Genomic DNA, 23,025 nt, shown 5'->3' with positions numbered 1-23,025 from the left:
AGTCAGTAACTTTTTGAAGAGGAAAGAATTTAAATTGATCTATCCTTATCACCATCCACCAATATGTAGATGTGGGCTAAGAGAAGTAAATTAGTTTATCAAAGATTCATAAGCGTTTCTGGTCTCTAGCTTCTCAAACTACAAAATAGGGGTAGCAATTCTTTCATATCTTGTGAGGATATTGGATCTAATAAAATAACAGGTGTAAAATTGCATTGAAATATATAAAAATATTACACATATATAGGGCATTATTAAGATTATTAGTAGAAGCTTCAAACTCACTAATCAGAAGGGTAAGGGAGCTGGAAAACAAGAAAAATTAGGCTGCATTCCTAGGTGGTCATTACCCACTGATTGGTGTTTAGGGAGCTGTATGCACCTGCAGTAGCATAATCAGATACAAAATGCAAAGAAAGGGATGCTTTGAGTTTAGACCCATCACTAGAGACCAAGGAAGATCATCCTAAATAGCTAGGGGTTCACATCAGCATCCACAATATCCTTGCTATGTATCTTTGGAAAGTGAGTTGATTGCACACATCTCAGTTTCCCTATCAGTAAAATAGGGCAATTGATACCCTCCTTATAAATGTGTTTTGAAGAATATAATTCCAAGAGGTTGGATCAAAAATGGAAAGGTTTTTTTTCCCTTAAATCTTTTCAGAACTAAATGACGTGCCTTCAGGAGCAGCCAGGGGAAGTGAAACCTCTTTCTGAGATTTTCATAAGGAATGGGAGGATACATTTCTTACTCCCAACTCAAAGACAGATAGTTGTGCTCAAAATTCTAATTTTCTTAAGAATAGTGAAAGTGCATCTTGAAAAGAAAAGTTGAACCCTGATGGCTTTTATGCTTTAATCAAGCTTTCCTTTAAACCGTCTCAATTCAAAAGGACTCACAGCCTAGTCTTTGGCCACTACAATATGCAAACAGTATGCTGGACCCACACTAAAAGCTCTAGGCAACCTGGATCACTGCAACCCCTTTTCTTAGTCAAGCTGTGTGTTTTTAACCTGTAAACTGCAGCTCCTTGGATTATAAACCAGTAAACTGCATTGACATGACATAATGTGGGTAAAATTGAACAGGTTGAAAGGTGATGGCAGGTACAGGTTACATACCAGTTCACTGTCTTGTGCTTACGCAAGTCTGACTGGAATGGGAATGGAGAGACAGAAGAGGGGGTAGAGTTTACTCTATGAGTTGGAGATGTGCCTTACTCAACCAAGCTGGCCTATTTTGTTTTAGTCTGATTTCATTGTTTTGACAAGATTTTAAAATGACACTGCAAGTTGAAAGTTCTGAGATAATTGATGCCAGACAAGTATGATTGAGGGCCAAAATTGTCTTTTTTATTGGTTATTCTTGTTAAGCAGTGACAATGGAATCAGAATCACCTTCTGATGATTTTTAAAACATTTATCTTATTATAAAAATTCTGTTAGCTTTTGAATTAAACACTTGGAAAGGTAGCTAAAGATAGATAAACTTCGGTTTACCTTCTTCTCACTCCTTAAAGATAGCATAAAAGAAAACACCTAGCATCAAATAACAAACAGAAGTACACATACACAAATGTGCTTTCTGGCAAAATTGTATTTTACAGTCTATTCATAAGCAAGTTTCTGAAATTGTGAACAGAGTTGGAAGGGCCTGTGATTCTAGCTTTTAATTATATACCTTACCACTAAGATTCCTGAGTGACTGATATATAGCACAGCACGTGACAGGAGTTTTCTGGGGATAGCTTCTAAAAGTAAGAGTCCCCTAAATTATCTTCGACCCATTGTGCATCCATCTGTTCCAAATACTGCCTTACAGGGAATTACACCCTGCTCCAACTCCCCTGTAGATAGCTTAGAGACCCAAAAGACATCACTAAAAAAAGGGCACTTTAAATTTCTCTTTGCTTTCTTTCATTCGGAGACTATAACCTGCTGTATCTCAATAGGTTGAAATCCACGAACAGCAGATGGTGTGGTGAAAAAAGTGTTAGGTAGTTCCCCAGGGCTGATGGAGTCAGAGTCACTTTGCACCGAGCCTCCACTATTCTCAAACTGGGAGATTTTCTTTTTGATCATCTTTCTCTCCTTGGCTCTGCGATTCTGAAACCAGATTTTCACCTGAAACACAATGGGGCAACATACTGAATGCAGTTAACTTAGTGATTTCTGATATTGTACAGAGACTTTAGCATTTACAAAGCCCTTTCATATGCATCACTTCATTTCAGCCTCACAATGACCTTGTGAAGTATGCCCACTTAAAAGGTTAGAAAAAAAGCTTGAGACTTAGAGAGGGCAAGTACCTTGCATGAAATGAAACTGAGATCCAAGTCTAGGGCTACTAACTCTGAATGCAATAATCTTAATATTATACCTTACCCACCTCCTCTGTTGCACAGGTAGAAATAAATAATGCTGGAATGACAGAAGCTGAGGTGTGCTGATAAGAGAGAGAGATTTAAATAGCAAAGGTAATTATAATCAACCATTTCTATGTTTTATTAATATTTCACTAAAGAGAAACATCCTATTAGTATAATATTAATAAAATAAAATAGAAAATTTATCTTCCTATTAGTAAAGTATACTATTACTAATAAGAAGTTTGTCTTCTTATTAGTAAAATATTAATGAAACACATAAATGAGAGAACAAGGGTGATGAAATATTTTATATCTCTTGCTGGAGATAGAAGAGAGCGATATCAATGTGCCATCACACGTGGTTGAAATGCAAGCTACTTGGGATAAGGCAATGCATTAAGGGACTTTACAATTCTAGAATTCTGATTCTATTGAAATGGACTATATGGGACATGATGGATATACTTCTGGTGTACCTGTCTCTCGGAAAGGCCCAGGTTAACTGCCAGCTCTGATTTTCTCTGGATGGTGATATATCTATTGCAATGGAATTCCTTTTCCAGCTCCAATCTTTGATGATCAGTGTAAACTACACGATACTTTTCTTTTGTCCTGGTTTTCCCTGTTAGGAGAGAAAGCATTGCATTTAATCTTTTTCTGCTTCTTGGAGATTGTTTTAGTTAAAGAAATCATAGACACTCTTCCCACCCTCATCTTTGCTTTAAAATATAAAATAAGTATATTTTTGAATCAAATATTCATAAAAGTCAATTCCTCCATTAAATACATTCTCATCTGTGGCTATGATAGCAATATCTCTGTCTACCATCTATAGACATAGACATATATCTCTATATCTATATCTCTCTTTATATATAAAACCAACGTCTCTTTAATTAATGTTTCTCCTAAAATGATTGGTCAAATCACAATCATCCCATCTTGACCTATTTTTACAGCAGAGCATTGAAAATGCTTAAACACTTTAACCCATGGTGTTTATTACCTTCCCACTTACATATGTGATTAGCATTGGCAGTAATAGCAGCTGTCCATTATACAGGCACTTCCCACTACATTTTATGCAGTCTTTTCATACTGTTCCTATTAAACCTCTTACCTACCTTCTTGAATTATGCAGAACATGTCTTATCTCCATTTTACAGATAAGAAACATGAAGCTCAGTTAAGGTAAATGACTTTGTGTTAGAGAATTGAGGAGTGGGGACCCAAACACATATCTTTGACTCCTATTTAAGTATGCTAACTAAATGTTATTCCAAGTTCAAATATGCTGGGACGCATAATAATGGCCCAAGAGTGGAAAACACTTGTGGGATCCTAACATTATAGTTACATAATTTCCTAGAGTTTGGTTTGAATAGTAATTTAAAAAGAAAACATTAATTGTCATTTAGCAGATTCTGTTTCAGAAAACCCCATTACCTATTAGAAAAAAAAATAGTTTTTATGTGGGAGTCTTAATTTTTATTACCAAGTAGATAGTGAATGGGGGAAGGAGGAGGTGTTGACTTAAGCAGAATAAAGTGAGTATTCCATGCCCTTTGAAAGGATATACAAACATTTGCTTTGTGTTACAACATTTAACTAATTCCTCATGCCCTCCTTCGAATAGAGCTTTATTCCTCCTTTCAAATTTTCCAAAGATACTTAGGAAGTTCTCTTTTCTTTTTAATTTCTCTACCCTCCTCCAGGATCTTCCTCCTTTTCTCTATGGCTTTTAAATACTCCTTCTGATCTTCCCTGGTTGTTTTTTATGTGATTTTTTGGGAGCGATCTGTAGGACAAAGACGTCTTTAAAGTGGTTCCCTAAACTCCACTGAGGTGTTAAGATACAGCACAGGCCTAACAAAAGAGTTACATAGCATCAGATCCCATTCTGAACCCTCTTTACATTCAGGAACACCAGCCAATTGGTTCAGAATTTACAAGCCCTAAACAAATGTCAGACACCCTTTCATCTCCAGAAAAGGAAAAAAAAAAAAAAAAAAAAAGGACACCAGTGAAGAAATAAATTTTAGATAAGTGATATATTTTAAGATTAATCTAAATGGCTAAATAATGAACTGAACAAAATCTCCTTTTCCCGCTCTTAGCAAAGGAAAACTATGCGGTCCAGTCAGTTAACCTACCTTAAAATCCTAAATTTTGAGCTGGTTTTCTGAGTCTAAGCAAAAACCTGGAAACCGTAAGTCTGCCTTTTGGCATGTTGCAAAGACAGAATGCATATTTAGAGAAAAAATGAAAACTTGGAGATTTAATTTATTTCTAGAACATCGAATCTTGAGATCGAAATGTATCTTTGAAATCATGTTTTCTAAAACCCTTCTTAATCTTAAAGTTGCTGAGTGTTTAAATTATAACTTGAGGCAGACTGGTTAAAAATTCAACTGGTCTTTATCCATGTTTTATGCTCTTTCATAATCAATAAACATAATCAGACATCAATAACTCTGGAAATGTTGTAGTCCTTCCCCACCCCCATTGGTCATAAATTCCCCTCTTGCAGTTTCTTCTGAGGACAATAAAGTCAAGACCAGGCCCCTTTATTTGCCATAAAAATCCTACCCTTTCCGGCAATATAACCCCTGAAGAAAGGAGGGATAAGGAAGATCCTGGCTGCATATCAAAGCCATGTGAAGTGTTAAAAAGAGTCTGTTGCCAAAATCTGACAGATAAGACCTAAAACTCCAAGAAGATGTAGCTCAGGGGAAAAAACTGACTGCACAGTTTACAAAGAGAAATAAATTTGAATTTCCTGGTGCTCCTTTTGTGTCCCGCTCCTCAAATTGTCTCTCTCAATCCCATTGCCCCTTCTTCTTAAATGATGAAACCAGATAAAATGATGAAACCAGAACAGATGATGAAGGGGATTTGGACATTTTCTGGTAAAGCATAATGTCCATATTCCCATACCCAAGCACCAAAAAAAATAGCACTAACAGAACTAACTTTTATTGTTCAAGCTGTTCTCTTCTTCCAGAGACTATGACATTTCTGAGGGTGATGGGCTCCATTTTCAGCCATTATTGAGTTTATTTAGGAAATTAATACTATCTATGATGTATTTGCCTTCTCCTCAAAGAGTCAGAAAAACTTCTGTAGTTAAAGATGGATGGAGTCCTTCCCATCCTCCCAACCACATTATCTCCCCAGAATTCACAAGCAAATGTCATAATATATGATAACTTATCACCCTAAATAAAATTAAAATGGTGTTCATTTGAAAGACTGGCTGCAAAAGTGCTGCTAGGCAGAAAGTCACTCTCCAAACATAGAGGTGATGATGATGGGAGTGAATGTAAAGATTATGAAAATGAATATTCTTATGTAGGGAGTACTGTCTAATGGACTCCACTGTGAGGACTTTTCATCTTATGGTAATATTTCACTGTTTTTAGCTAAAAATTGCATCCAAATTCATTTTTAAAAAGTTGTCCCATGAAATGAGCAAAACCAAAGGACAATGATAACTCTCAAGAATTATTAAGCAACTAATTTTATGAAGTGTCCTTATTGAATAATGCCTTTTAAGCATAAATTCCTTCATGTTGTCCAGTGGCTTAAAACAATCGATCAGAATCAGAATCAATCACAATTACTTCCTGCTCTCCCCCTCTTTTCCACTTCTAACAGAAAAGCCTCTCTCCAGCCTGCTTAGGTTATCACCTTGCCAATGTTTAAAATGTGAAAGTGCATGAAAATATTAAATTTTCCATAGAAACTTTTCTGTCATATTCCTTTTTGCATAATATTTAAAGTTAGATATGTATAGAAATAGACCACTTAAAAAACTAAGTGGAAATAAACATGTCTTCTTTTTAAATCAGGTCACTTAGGGAACAGTCATTTACTCTATCTGTCAGCCTCCTTGCTCTCATTAGAAAATAACATGTTATAATGGTCGCTATGAAATGTTTTCTGATTGTCCACTAATACATGCATTTTTTCCTTTTTTACATTTATTTAAGACATTTTTCAGTAATGGAAAGAACTTTCATCTGACTACCTTAATCAAGGGTTACTTCCATATTGAAGTTCATCTTTTCCTCTCAGTCATAAACCATATGTTATCCCACAGTACTACAGAGTGAAGTGGAAAATTTAGGAGGATCTGACTCATTCATTCATTAAACAAATATTTAAGACCCACTATGTACTAAGCATATAAATGGGTGCATTTTGGTCCTGAGTGGGTGGCCTAGTGAGGTGATCAGCTTAATTTTTTTTCGTGGGGTTTATAACCTGATGTCCCTTGAAAGGGCTTCAATGAATCCATGAATCTCCTAAAATTATGTAACAAATTACTTGTGTTTGTGTGTGTGCTGCTGTGCCTTTGTGCATTTTTCTAGGGAGATAACCAAAGTTTTTCATCATATTCTTAAATTGCTGCTAAATATGCACCTTAGACTATAAGAATACAGCAAAAGGGTTATTTTCATTTATAAGACATTAAAATGAAACGAAGTTTTAATTTAATGAAGCCTCATCTATAGAATAGGCTGCCAAAAATCGAAATGGTTCCAATATCATTCCATTTTAAACTTCTCATAGAAATTGGATAGAAAATCTTATGACGGTGCCATTGTAAAGTCAGGTTTGAGGGTTTAGCTCAAAGATGCAAGAGACTAAGGAGCCCGTTTCGAAAACTTTCCTGGCATTAGAATTGCCCAAGAGAGAGACTCAGGCTAATAAAAGCAAATGTAAACGGAAGACCTTTAAGCAGATAAAACTGTCATATTTTTCCTCATAAATAGAAAATTCAAGGCTGGAGATAATTTCTTTTATCTCATCCATTTCCTCTCTTGTTCTCTATTGCAAACAGCACGCCAGTGACTTTCCTCTTAATGTGTTTCAAAACATAATCCTAGACTGCGAGCAACTACTTTTCTAGCTTTTGTGTCTTTTGCTGATTGTTAGGGTTTAGTGAGTGGATGTTAATTACAACCCCGAGATTAGATGTAATAAAAACTCTGGGAGTGCCCCACCCTAACCTCTTTTTCTATTCTACTTAGTCGACAGACTCACTCATATTTTTTTAAAATGCAGATTTACTTGCAAACGCTTTAAAGCCAAGTATTTCAACTGTACTTTTACCTTGGGATCGCTACTCTAGTGAGGTTCTAATACACAGAACTTCCTCTTCCTGGCTAAAAGTTCTCCTAATGGTAAAAATGGGTCACTTCCCACCCTCCTGTCTTTGCTTTTTGGAGGAAACACAAAGTGCAGAACTGAGAACAGGAGCATAATCATTGCGGACAAATGCTATTGAAATGCCATTTCCTCCCCAGAGGGATGAAAATACTCAGAGTCGATTTTTACTAATTTTCTCTAATGACAGGGAGCGAGGGTTGGAATAATAAGAATGTAGTAAAAGAACAACAGTTGAAAACAAACATTCCTCCCCCAGCCCCGGTTAAGATTAAAGTGGAACGGCCACTTCCCTCGCCCTGGCTCCCAGCAGTCGCCCACTGGCTTGCTGGTTAGGCTGTGATCGCGATCGCTTTGACTTCTCTCGCGCTGCCGCAGACCTGCATTCAGCCCCCACGCCTGAGAGACGCCTGCTTTGATAGTTATGAGGGCTTTAGCCATTTATTAGTGTTGGAGCTGATTCGTTTGCGTGTCGGGCGGGTGTGAGGGTTAGGTACCGTATTATGTACCAGGTCAGTGCTGTAGCCTTCTCGCCTGCCTCAACACTTGGGTTAGAAGAAAGGACGTTGTAAGATGGCAATGGATTTTAGGCCAATTTGCCTCTGCCAACTTGTAGGAAGGAAGCTGGAGCTTCCCTGAGAGGCCAGGGTGAAGAGGTTGCTTTGCCGTCGGGGACTTAGTGGCTAAACTGGAGGGTCCGTTGCCAGCCAAGCACTGTGAACCTAAATTGAGCATCACCAGCTTTGGGGGCGGGGAGGGGGGAGACAGCCCGCTCAGATGGGTAAGGGTTTGGAAATGGAACAGTCAAGCAGCAGTGCCTGAACAACGGGACACCACAGCTGCCCTCTCGCTTCATTCACCCGTTGAGCTTTCTCATGCATCTCTTTTCCCATGTGGGCAACTACAGGGTTGCATCCTGATCCCTGTGGCTTAACATACCCATTGTCCACTCACTCGCTTTCTTCATGGAGCAGCGAAAGGCGAAAATCACCTCTAGGGTAGGTTTAGTCCCAATCGCTGCACTCAGTGAGTGAGTTTTGAGCCCAGGCGAATGCGAGGGAGATGCCTAATAGGCCAGCCAGCCATATAGGGGTCGCCTCAGCTAAGCCCTCTTGGGAGAGGCCTGAGAAGTACGAGGGCAGGCCGACCAAGAGAAGTAGCGGAGAAGGGAAGGAAGGAAAAGTGTGTGGGCATTGGAATTGATTACTCACCCGTCACCTGCACCGTCTTGCGCATCCATGCATAGGGGCTGTGGCGGCTCCTGCTGGGGGAACTGGCGTTGGAGGCGCCTGCGTCCGTCGGGACAAGCGACCCGCCAGCCGGGCCTGGTAGGCTGCTGCCGCTAGTTCCACCGCCCGCAGGGCCCAAGTTGCTGTAGTCGGTCGAGCAGAAAGCGGCGGGGCTAGAGGTCACGTCGTTCACCGGCACTGTGCCCATTGTACTAGACGGCCCAGGATACACGCTCCAGTCTTCTCGCGGGGGACTGTAGGGTGAGCCCCAGACTCCCAGAGACGGCCAGTGAGGATCCATGCTGGGCATATGAGGATACCCCATATAGTGCGAGAAAGCCGGTGCCGCAGCGAAATTGGAGGCTGGCATCGGACTCCCACCGCCCCCTGTGCCGCCTGTCCCAGCTGTGCCGTCGCCCCCAGGGCTCCTGAGAGTGCCCGGGTACATGCCTGCTTCTTTCTCCAAAAGACAGCTTCCGTACATCGTGTCTTGGGTAGAAGGCGCTCCCTAAGCCATCCTGAAGTCCCTGTAAGGCCCCAACTCGACTTTGAGAAGCAGCAGAGAATAAACTTATCAGTACGTAGTTGTGCCGCAAGCTCTTTTGCACCCCTCAGGCTACTCCATCCCACGTTTCTTACGAGGGTATCCAGGTGACTAGCAGCCCTGTATAGATAGGCCACCAATGGCTGGGCTGACGTCAAGGGGCTTCAGGCTTTTACATAGCATTTGCATTCAAATGAAGGGCCATTCCACTTTCACAGGAACTTGTTCACCCACTCCCCAAGCTCCTAGGCCTTTCTGTCTCATCTTTCTTGATTCTGTCCATCTGGTCCCCATAGCGTCAGTATTGTGCTTTTGGGGACAGGAACTCCTCCAGGGATTTCTGACCAGCTCCCCTCAAAGTCAGATAGAGACCTGCAGAAACCGGGCAAAGTTCCGCTCTCTAGGATTCAGTCCTTACACCGCGGCCTCCTCCCTTTCACCGATCTTCCCGCGTCCAACCTGCATCTGCAGTCTCCTTCTGCCCAATTCCCTCGCAGGGGTTTACCGCATGGCACTGGCCCAGGATGCCAATGAAAAGAGCTTTCCCTTACTCTCCTTACTCCCTCCATCAAGAGGACGCCTTTGTTTCCAAGGGCAAAGATTCATTTCACAACTCTCTGTTGAGCGTCTACTGTGTGCCAGGTACTGTGTAGGCATGGGGATACAGCAGTGAATAAAAGACAACAATTCTTGCTCTGCCTTCCTAAGATTACGCTGTAGTGGATGGCAGGCTGAATTAATAGAATGTTGTTTACAAATATGCACAAATTAAAGAAAGATGAGTAACGTAGGTTATGCAAAATGGTAGGAGAGAGAGAGAGAGAGAACCATGTGGATAATAAACTTTCCTATTTTCATGTCAATCCACTACTCTCAGGTGTCTCCTTCTGCCAGGTATGGCTTCTGTCTGAAATCCAGTGCCTCAAGGGGCCAGAACTCTTGCAGTCTCAAATCCATGGCAGCTGCAGCAAACTAAAAAAGTTTTCTTTGTAAAACTCCAATTGTTGAAAAAGACATAGACTTGCTAGTAGATGCCAATGAAATCAGTATCTTGCCTCAAGAAACCAGGTCTCCTCTTGTGTTCCTCCTCTCCACCCAGCACCCCCAAGACCTACCACAGCCTTTACTCCAGGCTGCTTCCTACTCAGGAAATGTGCTCCTACACAAAATCCAACATAACCTGGCACCTCCACCCCCTTTTAGCTAATCCATCTATGGCTTTGGGAAAGTCACTTAACCTCTCTGAGTTTCACGGGTTTTCCCTTTTAAAAATAGAGAACCTAATGGTATCTACCTTACAAGCAGGATTTCCTCAGATAATGCAAGCAAACTGCTTAACTTAGTGCTTGGCACACAGTATGGGACCACTGTATTCACTCAACAAATATTTATTGAGTACTTAGTGCTGTTCTATGTATGGAGACATCAGTGGTGAGCAGATAAAGCCTCCGGCTTTATTAAGCATATATCATAGTGGGGAGAAACACTGATAAGTAATTAAATTTTATGGTATATCAGACAGTAATCAACTCTATGGAGAAAAAAAAAGCAGGGAAGGAATATACGGAATGCTGGGAGGTGGACGTCACAATTTTAAATGTGATAGTCTAGGATGACTTCACAGATAATTGACATTTAACTAAAATATGAAAGAGTTAATGGAGTGAGGTAAGAGGACAGAGGATTCAGAAGAAAGAAACAAGTGAAAACAGAATGTTCATTTTCTGTTGGAGAAAGTGCAAGGAAGACAGTGTAGCTAAAGACTAGATGAGGTCTAAAAGCTGAAGGGAAATAGGCCATTGCAAAAATTCTAGTTTTTGCTTTGAGATAGGGAGACATTGTAGGGTTTAGAGCAGAGGAGTGACATGATTTGAGTTAAATTTTGAGTGGCTCTCTCTGGCCATTGGATCAAAAATAGACTGTAAGTAGACAGAATCAGGCAGATTTAAAAAAAAGACTATTGCAATAATACAGGTGAATGGCAGTGTGGGTGGAGATAAGTGGTTGGATTCGGTATATATTTTGAAACTTGTTTCAGAGAAGAAGGAAAATGAGTAATTGATCAGAAAAGACCAATTAAAGTCTGGTGCTGGGGAGAAGGGACTAAGAGGCAGGAAAGTAACATACCTATTGGCACCTTTTACACTTTTTGCACATTATTTTATCTTCACAACAGCCCCATGAGTTATTGTCATTCCCATTTTAGAGATGTAGAAACTGAGGCTCAGAGAGGTGGCATGACTATTTAAATGCACATGGCTGGTGTGTGGTAAAGCTAGGTTCAAATTCTGGGCCACCCTGACTGCAAGGCATGTGTTCTTCAATTGGTACCAGGCCCAAATACACAACATCAGCGTTTAGAACTGGGGCTTAGCTTCTATTTTCTTTCTTTGCTCAAGCTTTCAGGCCTGGCATTCAAGTCTTCACAATATAGATCCAATTACCTCGCATTATTCTTTCACCTATTCAATTCTGAAGCAAAGTATACTATCTGATATTTGAAAAAATATGTCAGAGTGGAAGCACATGGAGGATCTTTAGAAGTTAACAAACCCAATCTTATTATTTAACAGATTAGGAAACTGATGGCTTAAGAGAGGAAGGTAATCTTTAAGGAAGTAAACCCAGGTCCATTGACTACCAGGTCAGCACTCTTTCCACTAAAATAAAAGTATCTTTGCATATGCAATTCCTTCGACTAGTCTGTTTCTTTCTACAATCTTCTAATTGTGGAAAGAAAAAGAAGTGTTCAAAATCTCCCGATTTTTCTTTAAGAGATGTAGTCTCACTTGTCACCCAGGCTGGAGTACAGTGGCACTATCATAGCTCACTACAGCCTCGAACTCCTGGGATGAAGCAATCCTTCCACCTCAGCCTTCTGAGTAGCTGGGACTACAGGCACGTTACCAACTTACCCAGCTGTCTCTATTCTTCAAGGTTCAGTTGAAATGTGCCCTTCTCGCTAAAGCCCTATGTAGTGATGCTCCTCTCAGAAAACACTCTTCCTCTTCTGTGAATCTCATTATCAATTCCCCTTCCCAATGGACTGATGGAGACTATTTTGTCTACCTTAGAGTTATTTGAGATCTTATCTGAATCTTCTGAAATTTGAGCACCTTGAAGGGGTATGGGGAAGTATTTTTGAACCCATTGGAATAAAGCTCCCTTGTACATGGTAGGGTCTTGGGAAATATTTGTGTACTGAATCAGTAAATGACCTTGGAACTGTAGATTGGAAATCACTATTTGATCCAGCTCCAGGGATGTCTGGAAGAGAAGTGAGTAAGAACATTGCCCAGTGCTTGACAGAACTTGGCTTCAGGTTTCCTCTGGTTTTTGTTTGTGTGGTGATGGGGAGGAATAGACAGGGAGGTTTAGTCTAGTTTATTTAATGGAGCTTTTGATTTATTTCTTAACCTGAAGATTAACCAGAGAGGTGGCTTCTCTGCAGCGATCTTACTGCCACTAGGGAGTAATCTCTTAGCTTTTCTGAGACTTAGAGAGGCAGGTATCAAATAGGGCATCTGTTGGACTCTGCGCTGACTCCTACTGATCAGATTTGTTTTAAGGCTTCAGGGAGATAACGAATGTGAAATTGCTTTGTAAAGAATGAGGTCCGCCTGTGATGAGCTATGGAGCTCTGGATAAACCTTTTCTTTAGCAGCCTTAATGCTTTGGGAGAATCCAAGTGCCTGGTAAATATTCTCTAAGCCTGGTCTGGCCTCTCAGTTCTGTGATAGTAGCCAAAGGCTACTCTCCACCCTACTACACCCCTCCCTAACCCTTTTCCACTACTCTGGCTCAGATTCAGGCCTGATCTGGGTCTCTGTGCTATGGAACTTGGCTCCAGTCATCAATCATTGGGCCCTCCTACTACTGGGAGGGAGATGAGGAATGCAGAGTTTAAGTTCTTTTTTGTTTATATGGTACCTGAAGCTGAGAGTAGGGCAGGGTCTTACCCAAGGCAGACACTATTAGGTGATCTGTGGAACTGTGACCTAAACCCAAGCGTGGCTAACTGTAGACCTCTGCAAGGCACTCCACCTCTCTCAGCCTCAGTTTCCAACACACAATAAATGGGGCAGACAATAGAGACCATTCTATAGGGACGTTGGGAGAATTAAGTGCACTAGTAGTGTGCTCAGTAAATAGCCATTATTATTGTCATCTGGAGAGTGGCTTGGACTTCACAGGGTGTGGGCCTACTGTGCCTCTTCTGGTTCACATCCATGCATGGAAAATGCTTAGCAATTGGAGTGAAGGCCCAGAGCAATTTAACATGCTGCTTGTTGCCTCTCCATTCAAGCTTTACACTCTGGGCTCTGAACATAGCCCCCATTCACTCACTCACTCCTATCTCCCTCCTCAATCCCTTTGGAACTTTAGCAACATCAGTGCTTGGGTTTCTGGAAGGAGGGAAGACTCAAGCCCTTTCCATCCACCTTCTTGATCACTGTGATGGGCTTTTGCACTTCCAGGACTAGACACTCTGGGAAATGAGCAACTCTAGGCTCTGGGCCTGCCCTAAAGTGTCACCGTTGAGGCAGGACCTAGGTATGTTTTGGAGAAAAATTAAGATTCTTTTGTGGGAACATGAGTAGTAAGGGCAAGTACCAAATGGAGTGGTGGAGGACCGGGGCTCTATACCCACCCTGTCATCGGATCTAGCTGCCTGGTTCTGGATTAGGGTAAAAAGAATGAGAAAGGCCCAGGGCTCTGAGATGAAGACCAAAGGACAAAGCAGTGAAGAAACAGGCTTCTTTGGCATCCAAGGATGGCTCAACTCTGGGAAAGAGGTGTATATGAGGAGGCAGGTAGGGCTCAATGACTAACGCCGAGAACCCAGACTTGAAAGGGATGTGTAGGGGAGGGATTTTGCAGAAGAGAGAGAGAAAAGAAAGATAGGCCAATGAAGAATGGGGGAACAGTGCAAACTCAACACTCTAGCCATGGTAGGAGAGTCTCAAACTAACAGTCTGAGAGGATGAAGGAGGCCAATTCTCTCTCTAAAATAAAAAGATAAGTACAAGTCCTGGCTGTCTGCCTGGAGAAAGAAAACCAGAAGTCTAGTTCACAGAGCAGGCACTTTAGGCTAGAGCCTGTGCTGGGTCCTTGCTTGTGCAAACTCCCATCAGGCTAACTATAATCAAAGGGAGTAGATAGGATCAGCCTTATTTTACAGAGGTGAAGAATACAGAACTAAACCCAGTAATGGGATCAGTTGTAATGTCATTTTTGTCATTTCTTATTGTCTTACTTTGATCTCCCTGTTTTCTTTGTTAAAATATTTAAATTTTTTTCTTGAGATTTCTTCTTTGTCTTATGTGTTGTTTTAAAGTGTATTGGTTAATCTCCAAGTATTCTGGGGCTTTCTACATAACTTTCTTTTATTGATTTCTAGTTTAATTCCATTGTGGTGAAAGCAGATGTTGTATGATTTCTATTCTTTTAAATTTTTTGAGTTGTGTGTTTTAGGTTAGAATGTCATCTATGTTGATTAATGTTTCACGTGAACTTAAGAAGAATGTGTATTCTTCTGTTGTTGGATGCAGTGGTCTACAGTGTCAATTATATTTAGTTGCTTGTGATATTGAGTTCAACTGTGTCCTTAATAACTTTCTGCATGGTAGATCTGTCCATTTCTGACAGAGGGGTATTAATGTCTTCAAAAAATGTAACAGTGGATTCGTCCATTTCTCTTTGACGTTCTGTAAGTTTTTACCTCATGCATTTTGATGTTCTCTTTTTAAGTGTGTACACATTATGAAATGTTATTTCTTCATGTGTCTTTTGGCTGCATAAATGTCTTCCTTTGAGAAGTGTCTGTTCATATCCTTCACCCACTTTTTGATGGGGTTGTTTGTTTTTTTCTTGTAAATTTGTTTGAGTTAATTGTAGATTCTGGATATTAGCCCTTTGTCAGATGAGTAGATTGCAAAAATTTTCTCCCATTCTGTAGGTTGCCTGTTCACTCTGATGGTAGTTTCTTTTGCTGTGCAGAAGCTCTTTAGTTTAATTAGATCCCATTTGTCAATTTTTGCTTCTGTTGCCATTGCTTTTGGTGTTTTAGACATGAAGTCCTTGCCCATGCCTATGTCCTGAATGGTAATGCCTAGGTTTTCTTCTAGGGTTTTTATGGTTTTAGGTCTAACATTTAAGTCTTTAATCCATCTTGAATTAATTTTTGTATAAGATGTAAGGAAGGGATCCAGTTTCAGCTTAAAATGCTCATCATCACTGGCCATGAGAGAAATGCAAATCAAAACCACAATGAGATACCATCTCACACCAGTTAGAATGGCGATCATTAAAAAGTCAGGAAACAACAGGTGCTGGAGAGGATGTGGAGAAATAGGAACACTTTTACACTGTTGGTGGGACTGTAAACTAGTTCAACCATTGTGGAAGTCCGTGTGGCGATTCCTCAGGGATCTAGAACTAGAAATACCATTTGACCCAGCCATCCCATTACTGGGTATATACCCAAAGGATTATAAATCATGCTGCTCTAAAGACACACGCACATGTATGGTTATTGCGGCACTATTCACAATAGCAAAGACTTGGAACCAACCCAAATGTCCAACAATGATAGACTGGATTAAGAAAATGTGGCACATATGCACCATGGAATACCATGCAGCCATACAAAAGGATGAGTTCATGTCCTTTGTAGGGACATGGATGAAGCTGGAAACCATCATTCTCAGCAAACTATCGCAACGACAAAAAAACAAACACTGCATGTTCTCACTCATAGGTGGGAATTGAACAATGAGAACACATGGACACAGGAAGGGGAACATCACACACTGGGGCCTGTTGTGGGGTGGGGTCGGGGAGGGATAGCATTAGGAGATATACCTAATGTTAAATGACGAGTTAATGGGTGCAGCACACCAACATGGCACATGTATACATATGTAACAAACCTGAACGTGGTGCACATGTACCCTAAAACTTAAAGTATAATTAAAAAAAAGCAATTGTTGCTTTTATAATCATTATCATGAAGCAAAAATAATAGCCAATATAAAATAATTAACCTATTTACTACCTCATCTTAAATATATTAAGAAACTTCAAGATGGCATTAATACTATCCTAATCTGCTCCACTTAACAAGTTGATATTTAAGATGCTTCCATTTTCAAGTATCACTACCCACTGTACATTTAGAAAACCTACTTGTGAAAATCTGTTTTATTTAGTTAATATTGATCTCAAAAAGAGCGTAATGCAAAGTGAAAGAATTATTATAATCTGAAGACAAGAAAAGAAGTTTATATTACAAAAGTAAGCAATACTCAAGATCAGGTATTTTTAAGCATATAGCACATTGTAGTCATAATTAGCTCACTGTCAGTTAGAAATATAAGTACACATTTTTCAAAATAAGTCTTTTAAATATAGTCTTGCAAGTATCTTTCTAGCTTAAGAATTTGAAATAGGAATTAAGTATGAACCTTAAATCACTCATGTTTATAACTAGAAGAGCAAGTCCCAAGGATATAAATCTCACCCAATGAGACAAGGGATGCTGAATGTATTATTGATTGCTAAGCAATCTCTTAATTTTAGAATCTAGCATGCAATGCTAGCAAATAAATAATGTGATTTATGAGCCTGCACTCTCATGCTGCTTTACTAGAGTTCAATAAACACATGCAGATCCAAAAAAAAAAAAAACACAAACGAAATGTTATTTCTTGTTGGAGCACTGACTTCTTTATCAGTATGTAATAACCCTCTTATTCCTGATAACTTTCCTTTCTCTAAAGTTGGCTGTGTCTGAAATTAATATAGCTACTTCAACTTTCTGTTGTGTTTGCATGCCATGTCTTTCTCCACCCATCTACTTTAAGTTTATATATGTCTTTATATTTAAAGTGGGCTCCTTGTAGACAACATACAGTTGGATATTTTTGGATCCACTTTAACTGTATGTGTCTTTTAATTGGTGTATTTAGACCATGGGTGCAGTTTAAAGTGATTGTTGATATAGTTGGATTAATATATACAATATTTGTTATGTTTTCTATATGTTACCTTTGTGTTTTTTCATATTTTTGTCTTTCACACTGCTATGGTCTGTGTTTCCCCAGAATTCATATGGAGAAGTCTTAACTCCTGAGGTGATGGTATGACAAAGGGGAGCCTTTAGGAAGTGATTAAGTCATGAGGACTCCACTTTCATGTACAGAATTAGTGACCTTATGAAAGAAGCCTGAAGGAGCTTGGTCACCCATTCTGCCATGTGAGGACACAGCTAGAAAATGTCATCTATGAGGAAATAGACCTTACCAGACACTAAATTTGCTGGGGCCTTGATCTTAGATTTGCAGCCTCCAAAACTGAGCAATAAATTTGTGTTGTTTATAAGTTTCCCAGTCTAAGGTATTTTGTTATAGTGGCCTCAAAAAATGAAGAAACATACTTTTGCTGACTTTTTGTGGTTTTAATTAGGCTTTTAATATAATTTCAACTTATCTCATTTCTTAGCACATCAATTGATATGGTTTGCCTGTGTCCCCACCCAAATCTCAGCTTGAATTGTAATAATTCCCATCTGTCAAGGGCAGGGCCTGGTGGAGATAATTAAATCATGGGAAGTTTCTGCATACTTTTCTCATGGTAGTGAATAAGTCCCATGAGATCTGATAGTTTTATAAATGGGAGCTCCCCTGCACAAGCTCCCTCTTGCCTGATGCCATGTAATATGTGTCTTGCTTCCCCTTCATCTTCCACTATGAGGCCTCCCCAACCATGTGCAACTGTGAATCATTTAAACCTCTTTCCTTTATAAGTTACCCAGTCTTGGGTATGCGTTTATTAACCATGTGAGAACAGGCTAATACAGTAAATTGGTATTGGGAGTGGGGCACTGCTGTAAAGACACCTAAAAATGTGGAAGCAACTTTGGAACTGGGTAACAGGCAGGCGTTGGGCCTGTTTGGAGCCTCAGAAGAAGCCAGAAAAATGTGGGAAAGTTTGGAATTTCCTAGAGACTTTTTTGTTGGTTTTGACCAATTTGGATAGTGATATGGACAATAAATTCCAGGCTGAGGTGGTCTCAGATGGAGATGAGGAACTTGCCAGGAACTGGAGCAAAGGTGACTCTTGCTATGTTTTAGCAAAGAGACTGGTGGTATTTTGTCCTTACCCTAGAGATTTGTAAAACTTTGAACTTGAGAGAGATGATATAGAGTATCTGGAAGAAAAAATTTCTAAGCAGGAAAGTGCTCAAGAGGAAGGAGAGCATAAAAGTTTGAAACATTTGCAGACCTAATGATGCAGTAGAAAAGAAAAATCCATTTTCTGGGGAGAAATTCAAGCCATCAGCAGAAATTTGCATAAGTAACGAGGAGCAAAATGCTAATTGCCAAGACAATGGGGAAAATGTCTCCAGGGCATGTCAGAGACCTTTGTATCAGCCCCTCCCATCATAAGCTTGGAGGCCTAGGAGGGAAAAATGGTTTCCTGGGGTTGGTACAGGGCCCCAGTGCTGTGTGCAGCCTTGAGATTGGTGCCCTGCATCCCAGCTGCTCCAGCCTTGGCTAAAAGGGACAAGGTACAGCTCAGGCTGTGGATTCAGAGGGTGCAAGCCTTGAGCCTTGGCAGCTTCCATGTGGTGTTGAGCCTATGCATGAACAGAAGTCAAGAACTGAGGTTCAAGAACCTCTGCTTATATTTCAGATGATGTGTGGAAATACCTGGATTTCCGGACAGAAGTTTGCTGCAGGGGTGGAGCCCTCATGGATTACCTCTGCTAAGGCAGTGTAGAAGGCATATGTGGGCTTGAAGCCCCCACACAGAGTCCCCACTGAGGCACTGCCTAGTGGAGCTGTGAGAAGAGGGCCACTATCCTTCAGACTCCAGAGTGGTAGATCCACCAACAGCTTGCACTGTGCACCTGGAAAAGCCACAGACTCAATGTCAGCCCATGAAAGCAGCCAGGAGGGGAGCTGTATCCTGCAAAGCCACAGGATGGAGCTGCCCAAGACCATGGGAACCCACCTCTTGCATCAGCATGACCTGCATGTGAGACATGGAGTCAAAGGAGATCATTCTGGAGCTTTAAGATTTGACTGCCCTTTGGATTTCAGAAGGGCCTGTGGCTCCTTCATTTTGGCCAATTTCTCTCATTTAGAACAAGTGTATTTACCCAATGCCTGTACCCCCATTGTATCTAGGAAGTAACTAACTTGCTTTTGATTTTACAGACTTATAGGTAGAAGAGACTTGCCTTGTCTCAGATAAGACTTTGAACTGTGGACTTTTGATTTATGCTGAAATGAGTTAAGACTTTAGAGGACTGTTGGGAAGACATGATTGGTTTTGAAATGTGAGGATGTAAGATTTGTGAGGGGACAGGGGTGGAATGCTACAGTTTGGCTGTGTCCCCACTCAAATCTCATTTTGAATTTTAATAGTATCCACATGTCAAGGGCAGGGCAAAGTGGTGATAATTGAATCATGTGAGGCAATTTTGTCCATACTGTTCTCATGGTAGTGAATAAGTCTCATGAGGTCTAATGGTTTTATTAATGGGAGTTCCCTTGCATAAACTCTCTCTTGCCTGCTGCCACGTAAGACATCTCATGCTTGGTTTTTGCATTCCACCATGATTGTGAGGTCTCCCCAGCCATGTGGAACTGTGAGTCAATTAAACCTCTTTTCTTTATAAATTACCCAGTCTTGGGTGTGTCTTTACTAGCAGCACAAGAACAGACTAAAACATCAATTATATATTTTTTTCTACTTTATTTAGGTGTCTCTTTAGTTTGCAATATACATTTACAACTAATCCAAGTTCATTTTTAAATAATATTATACTGCTTCACAGCTGGTACAAGTACATTATAATAACAAAATATTTTCTATTCTTTCTTTCTGAAATTTCTATTATAGCTGTAATTCACTTCTTTTATATATAAGCACACACACACACACACACACAGGGTTGCTATTTCTATTTTGGACAAAGTGTTTTCTGTTAGATCAATGAAGATAAAAATATAAATTTTTTATTTTACTTTCACTTATTCTTTTTCTAATATTCTTTCTTTCTTTAAATACATCCAAGTTTCTGACAAATATTTCTTTCATTATTCCTGAGGAGCTTCTTTTAACTTTATGAGACCATTCTTCTGGTGACACACGTTCTCAGTTCTTGTTTGTCTGACAAAATGTTTATTTCATCTTCACTTTTGAAAGATAATTTCATAGGATACAGAAGTTTAAGATGCTGGATTTCTTTTCTCTCGATACTTTACATATTTCATTCTAATTTATTTTTACTTCTCAGCAAGTAAGCCATTTTTTAAACTTCTGTATCTTTTTTAAACTTCTTACATCTTTTCTTTGATTTTCTGCAGTTTAAATATGATAAGACTAAGTGTAGCTTTTTCTTTTATTCCTTTTTTTTTTGGAATCATCCTGGTTGATTCTCTTAGTGTCCTGAATGTTGTTAAGTGTTTGACATTAATTTCAGAAAATTCTCAGTCACTTCAAATATTTCTTTTTTTTCTCTTTCTTCTCCTTATGGTGTTCCCAGTATGCATAGTTACATCTTTTGTTGTCCCACTATTGTTAGATATTCTGTTCCTTTTTCAAATATTTTTCTCTTTGCTTTTCAGTTTTGGAAGACTATTGTCATATCCCCAAGCTGAGAGATTTTTTTTCTCCCCCATGTCCAGCCTGCTGATGAGACAATCAGAAGCATTTTTTATTTCTGTTGCATACCATATTTTGATTTATAGTATTTATTTATTTACTCATTTGAAAATTTGATTAAAATATAATTCACTGTTCAAAAGTAACAACAATGTTTTTTGGTACTTATAAATTACATAGACATAAAATGTATGACCACAATCACACAAAAGATAGAAAGCGTAAATAGATGTACATTGTTGTAAGGTCTTATACATGAAGTAATATAATATTATTTGAAGGTAGACTGTAATAGAATAAATACACATATGCAAAACCAGAAGCCAAAAAAAAAAAAAAAAACTCTCCAAATAAGGGCAGCTAAAAAAATTCAAATACAGGAAGATAAAATGGAAAGCTGCAAAAGCAAATCAAGTAATTCAAACGAAGTCAGAAAAGAAAAAAAGAACAACAAATAACAATAAAAAGAACAAATGTTACACGTGGAAAACATAGCAAGATGATAAACTTAATCTAACCATATAGAAAATTACATTAAGCATAAATGGTTCACATAGTCAAGTAAAAACAAAGACCAACTTTCTGCTGTCTACAAAAACTCATTTAAATAAAGAAGCACAGACAGGTTAAAATTAAAAGGATAGAAAAAGATATGATTGCAAACACTTATCAAATAAAGTGCAGTGGCTATATTAATATTGAAAAATAGACTTCAAGTGGATCCAAGATGGCCGAATAGGAACATCTCCAGTCTACAGCTCCCAGCATGAGTGATGCAGAAGATGGGTGATTTCTGCATTTCCAACTGAGGTACCGGGTTCATGTCACAAGGAGTACCAGACAGTGGGTGCAGGACAGTGGGTGCAGTGCACTGTGTGTGAGCCGAAGCAGGGCGAGGCATCGCCTCAACTGGGAAGTGCAAAGGGTGAGGGAATTCCCTTTCCTAGTCAAAGAAAGGGGTGACAGATGGCACCTGGAAAATCGGGTTACTCCCACCCTAATACTGTGCTTTTCCAACGAGCTTAACAAATGGCACACCAGGAGATTATATCCCGCATCTGGCTCGGAGGGTCCTACGCCCATGGAGCCTCGCTCATTGCTAGCACAGCAGTCTGAGATCAAACCGCAAGGCGGCAGCAAGGTTGGGGGAGGGGTGCCCGCCGTTGCCCAGGCTTGAGTAGGTAAACAAAGCGGCCAGGAAGCTCGAACTGGGGGGAGCCAATAGTTCAAGGAGGCCTGCCTGCCTCTGTAGGCTCCACCTCTGGGGGGAGGGCACAGACAAACAACAGACAGCAATAACCTCTGCAGACTTAAATGTCCCTGTCTGACAGCTTTGAAGAGAGCAGTGGTTCTCCCAGCATGCAGCTTGAGATCTGAGAAAGGGCAGACCACCTCCTTAAGTGGGTCCCTGACCCCCGAGTAGCCTAACTGGGAAGCAACCCCCAGTAGGGGCAGACTTACTCCTCTGAGACAAAACTTCCAGAGGAATAATCAGGCAGCAGCATTTGCAGTTCACCAATATCCAGTGTTCGCAGCCACCGCTAATGATACCCAGGCAAACAGGGTCTGGAGTGGACCTCCAGTAAACTCCAACAGACCTGCAGCTGAGGGTGCTGACTGTTAGAAGGAAAACTAACAAACAGAAAGGACATCCACACCAAAAACCCATCTGTACGTCACCATCATCAAAGACCACAGGCAGATAAAACCACAAAGATGGGGAAAAAACAGAGCTGAAAAACTGGAAACTCTAAAAATCAGAGTGCCTCTCCTCCTCCAAAGGAACACAGCTCCTCACCAGCAATGAAACAAAGCTGGATGGAGAATGACTTTGATGAATTGAGAGAAGAAGGCTTCAGAAGATCAAACTACTCCAAGCTAAAGGAAGAAGTTCAAACCAAGGGCAAAGAAGTTAAAGGCTTTGAAAAAAAATTAGATGAATGGATAACTAGAATAACCAATGCAGAGAAGTCCTTAAAGGACCTGATGGAGCTGAAAACCATGGCATGAGAACTATGTGACAAACGCACAA

The 23,025-nt window shown here is 40.1% G+C and overlaps 1 protein-coding gene across 1 annotated transcript; it reads right to left on the bottom strand.

The window, feature by feature from the left end:
* Window positions 1-1,515: 1,515 nt before the first annotated feature.
* On the bottom strand, window positions 1,516-9,382 carry CDX4 (caudal type homeobox 4). The gene is made up of 3 exons (XM_016943106.3): window positions 8,756-9,382; window positions 2,849-2,994; window positions 1,516-2,127 (listed from the first exon to the last, which is right to left on the bottom strand). Exons 1-3 carry the CDS (start codon window positions 9,255-9,257, stop codon window positions 1,921-1,923), a joined length of 855 nt encoding a protein of 284 aa, XP_016798595.1. The 5' UTR covers window positions 9,258-9,382; the 3' UTR covers window positions 1,516-1,920.
* Window positions 9,383-23,025: the final 13,643 nt, after the last annotated feature.

Source organism: Pan troglodytes, chromosome X (genome assembly GCF_028858775.2).
Source record: "Pan troglodytes isolate AG18354 chromosome X, NHGRI_mPanTro3-v2.0_pri, whole genome shotgun sequence".
NCBI classification, from domain to species: domain Eukaryota; kingdom Metazoa; phylum Chordata; class Mammalia; order Primates; family Hominidae; genus Pan; species Pan troglodytes.
This window is presented reverse-complemented; position numbering and strand designations above follow the sequence as displayed.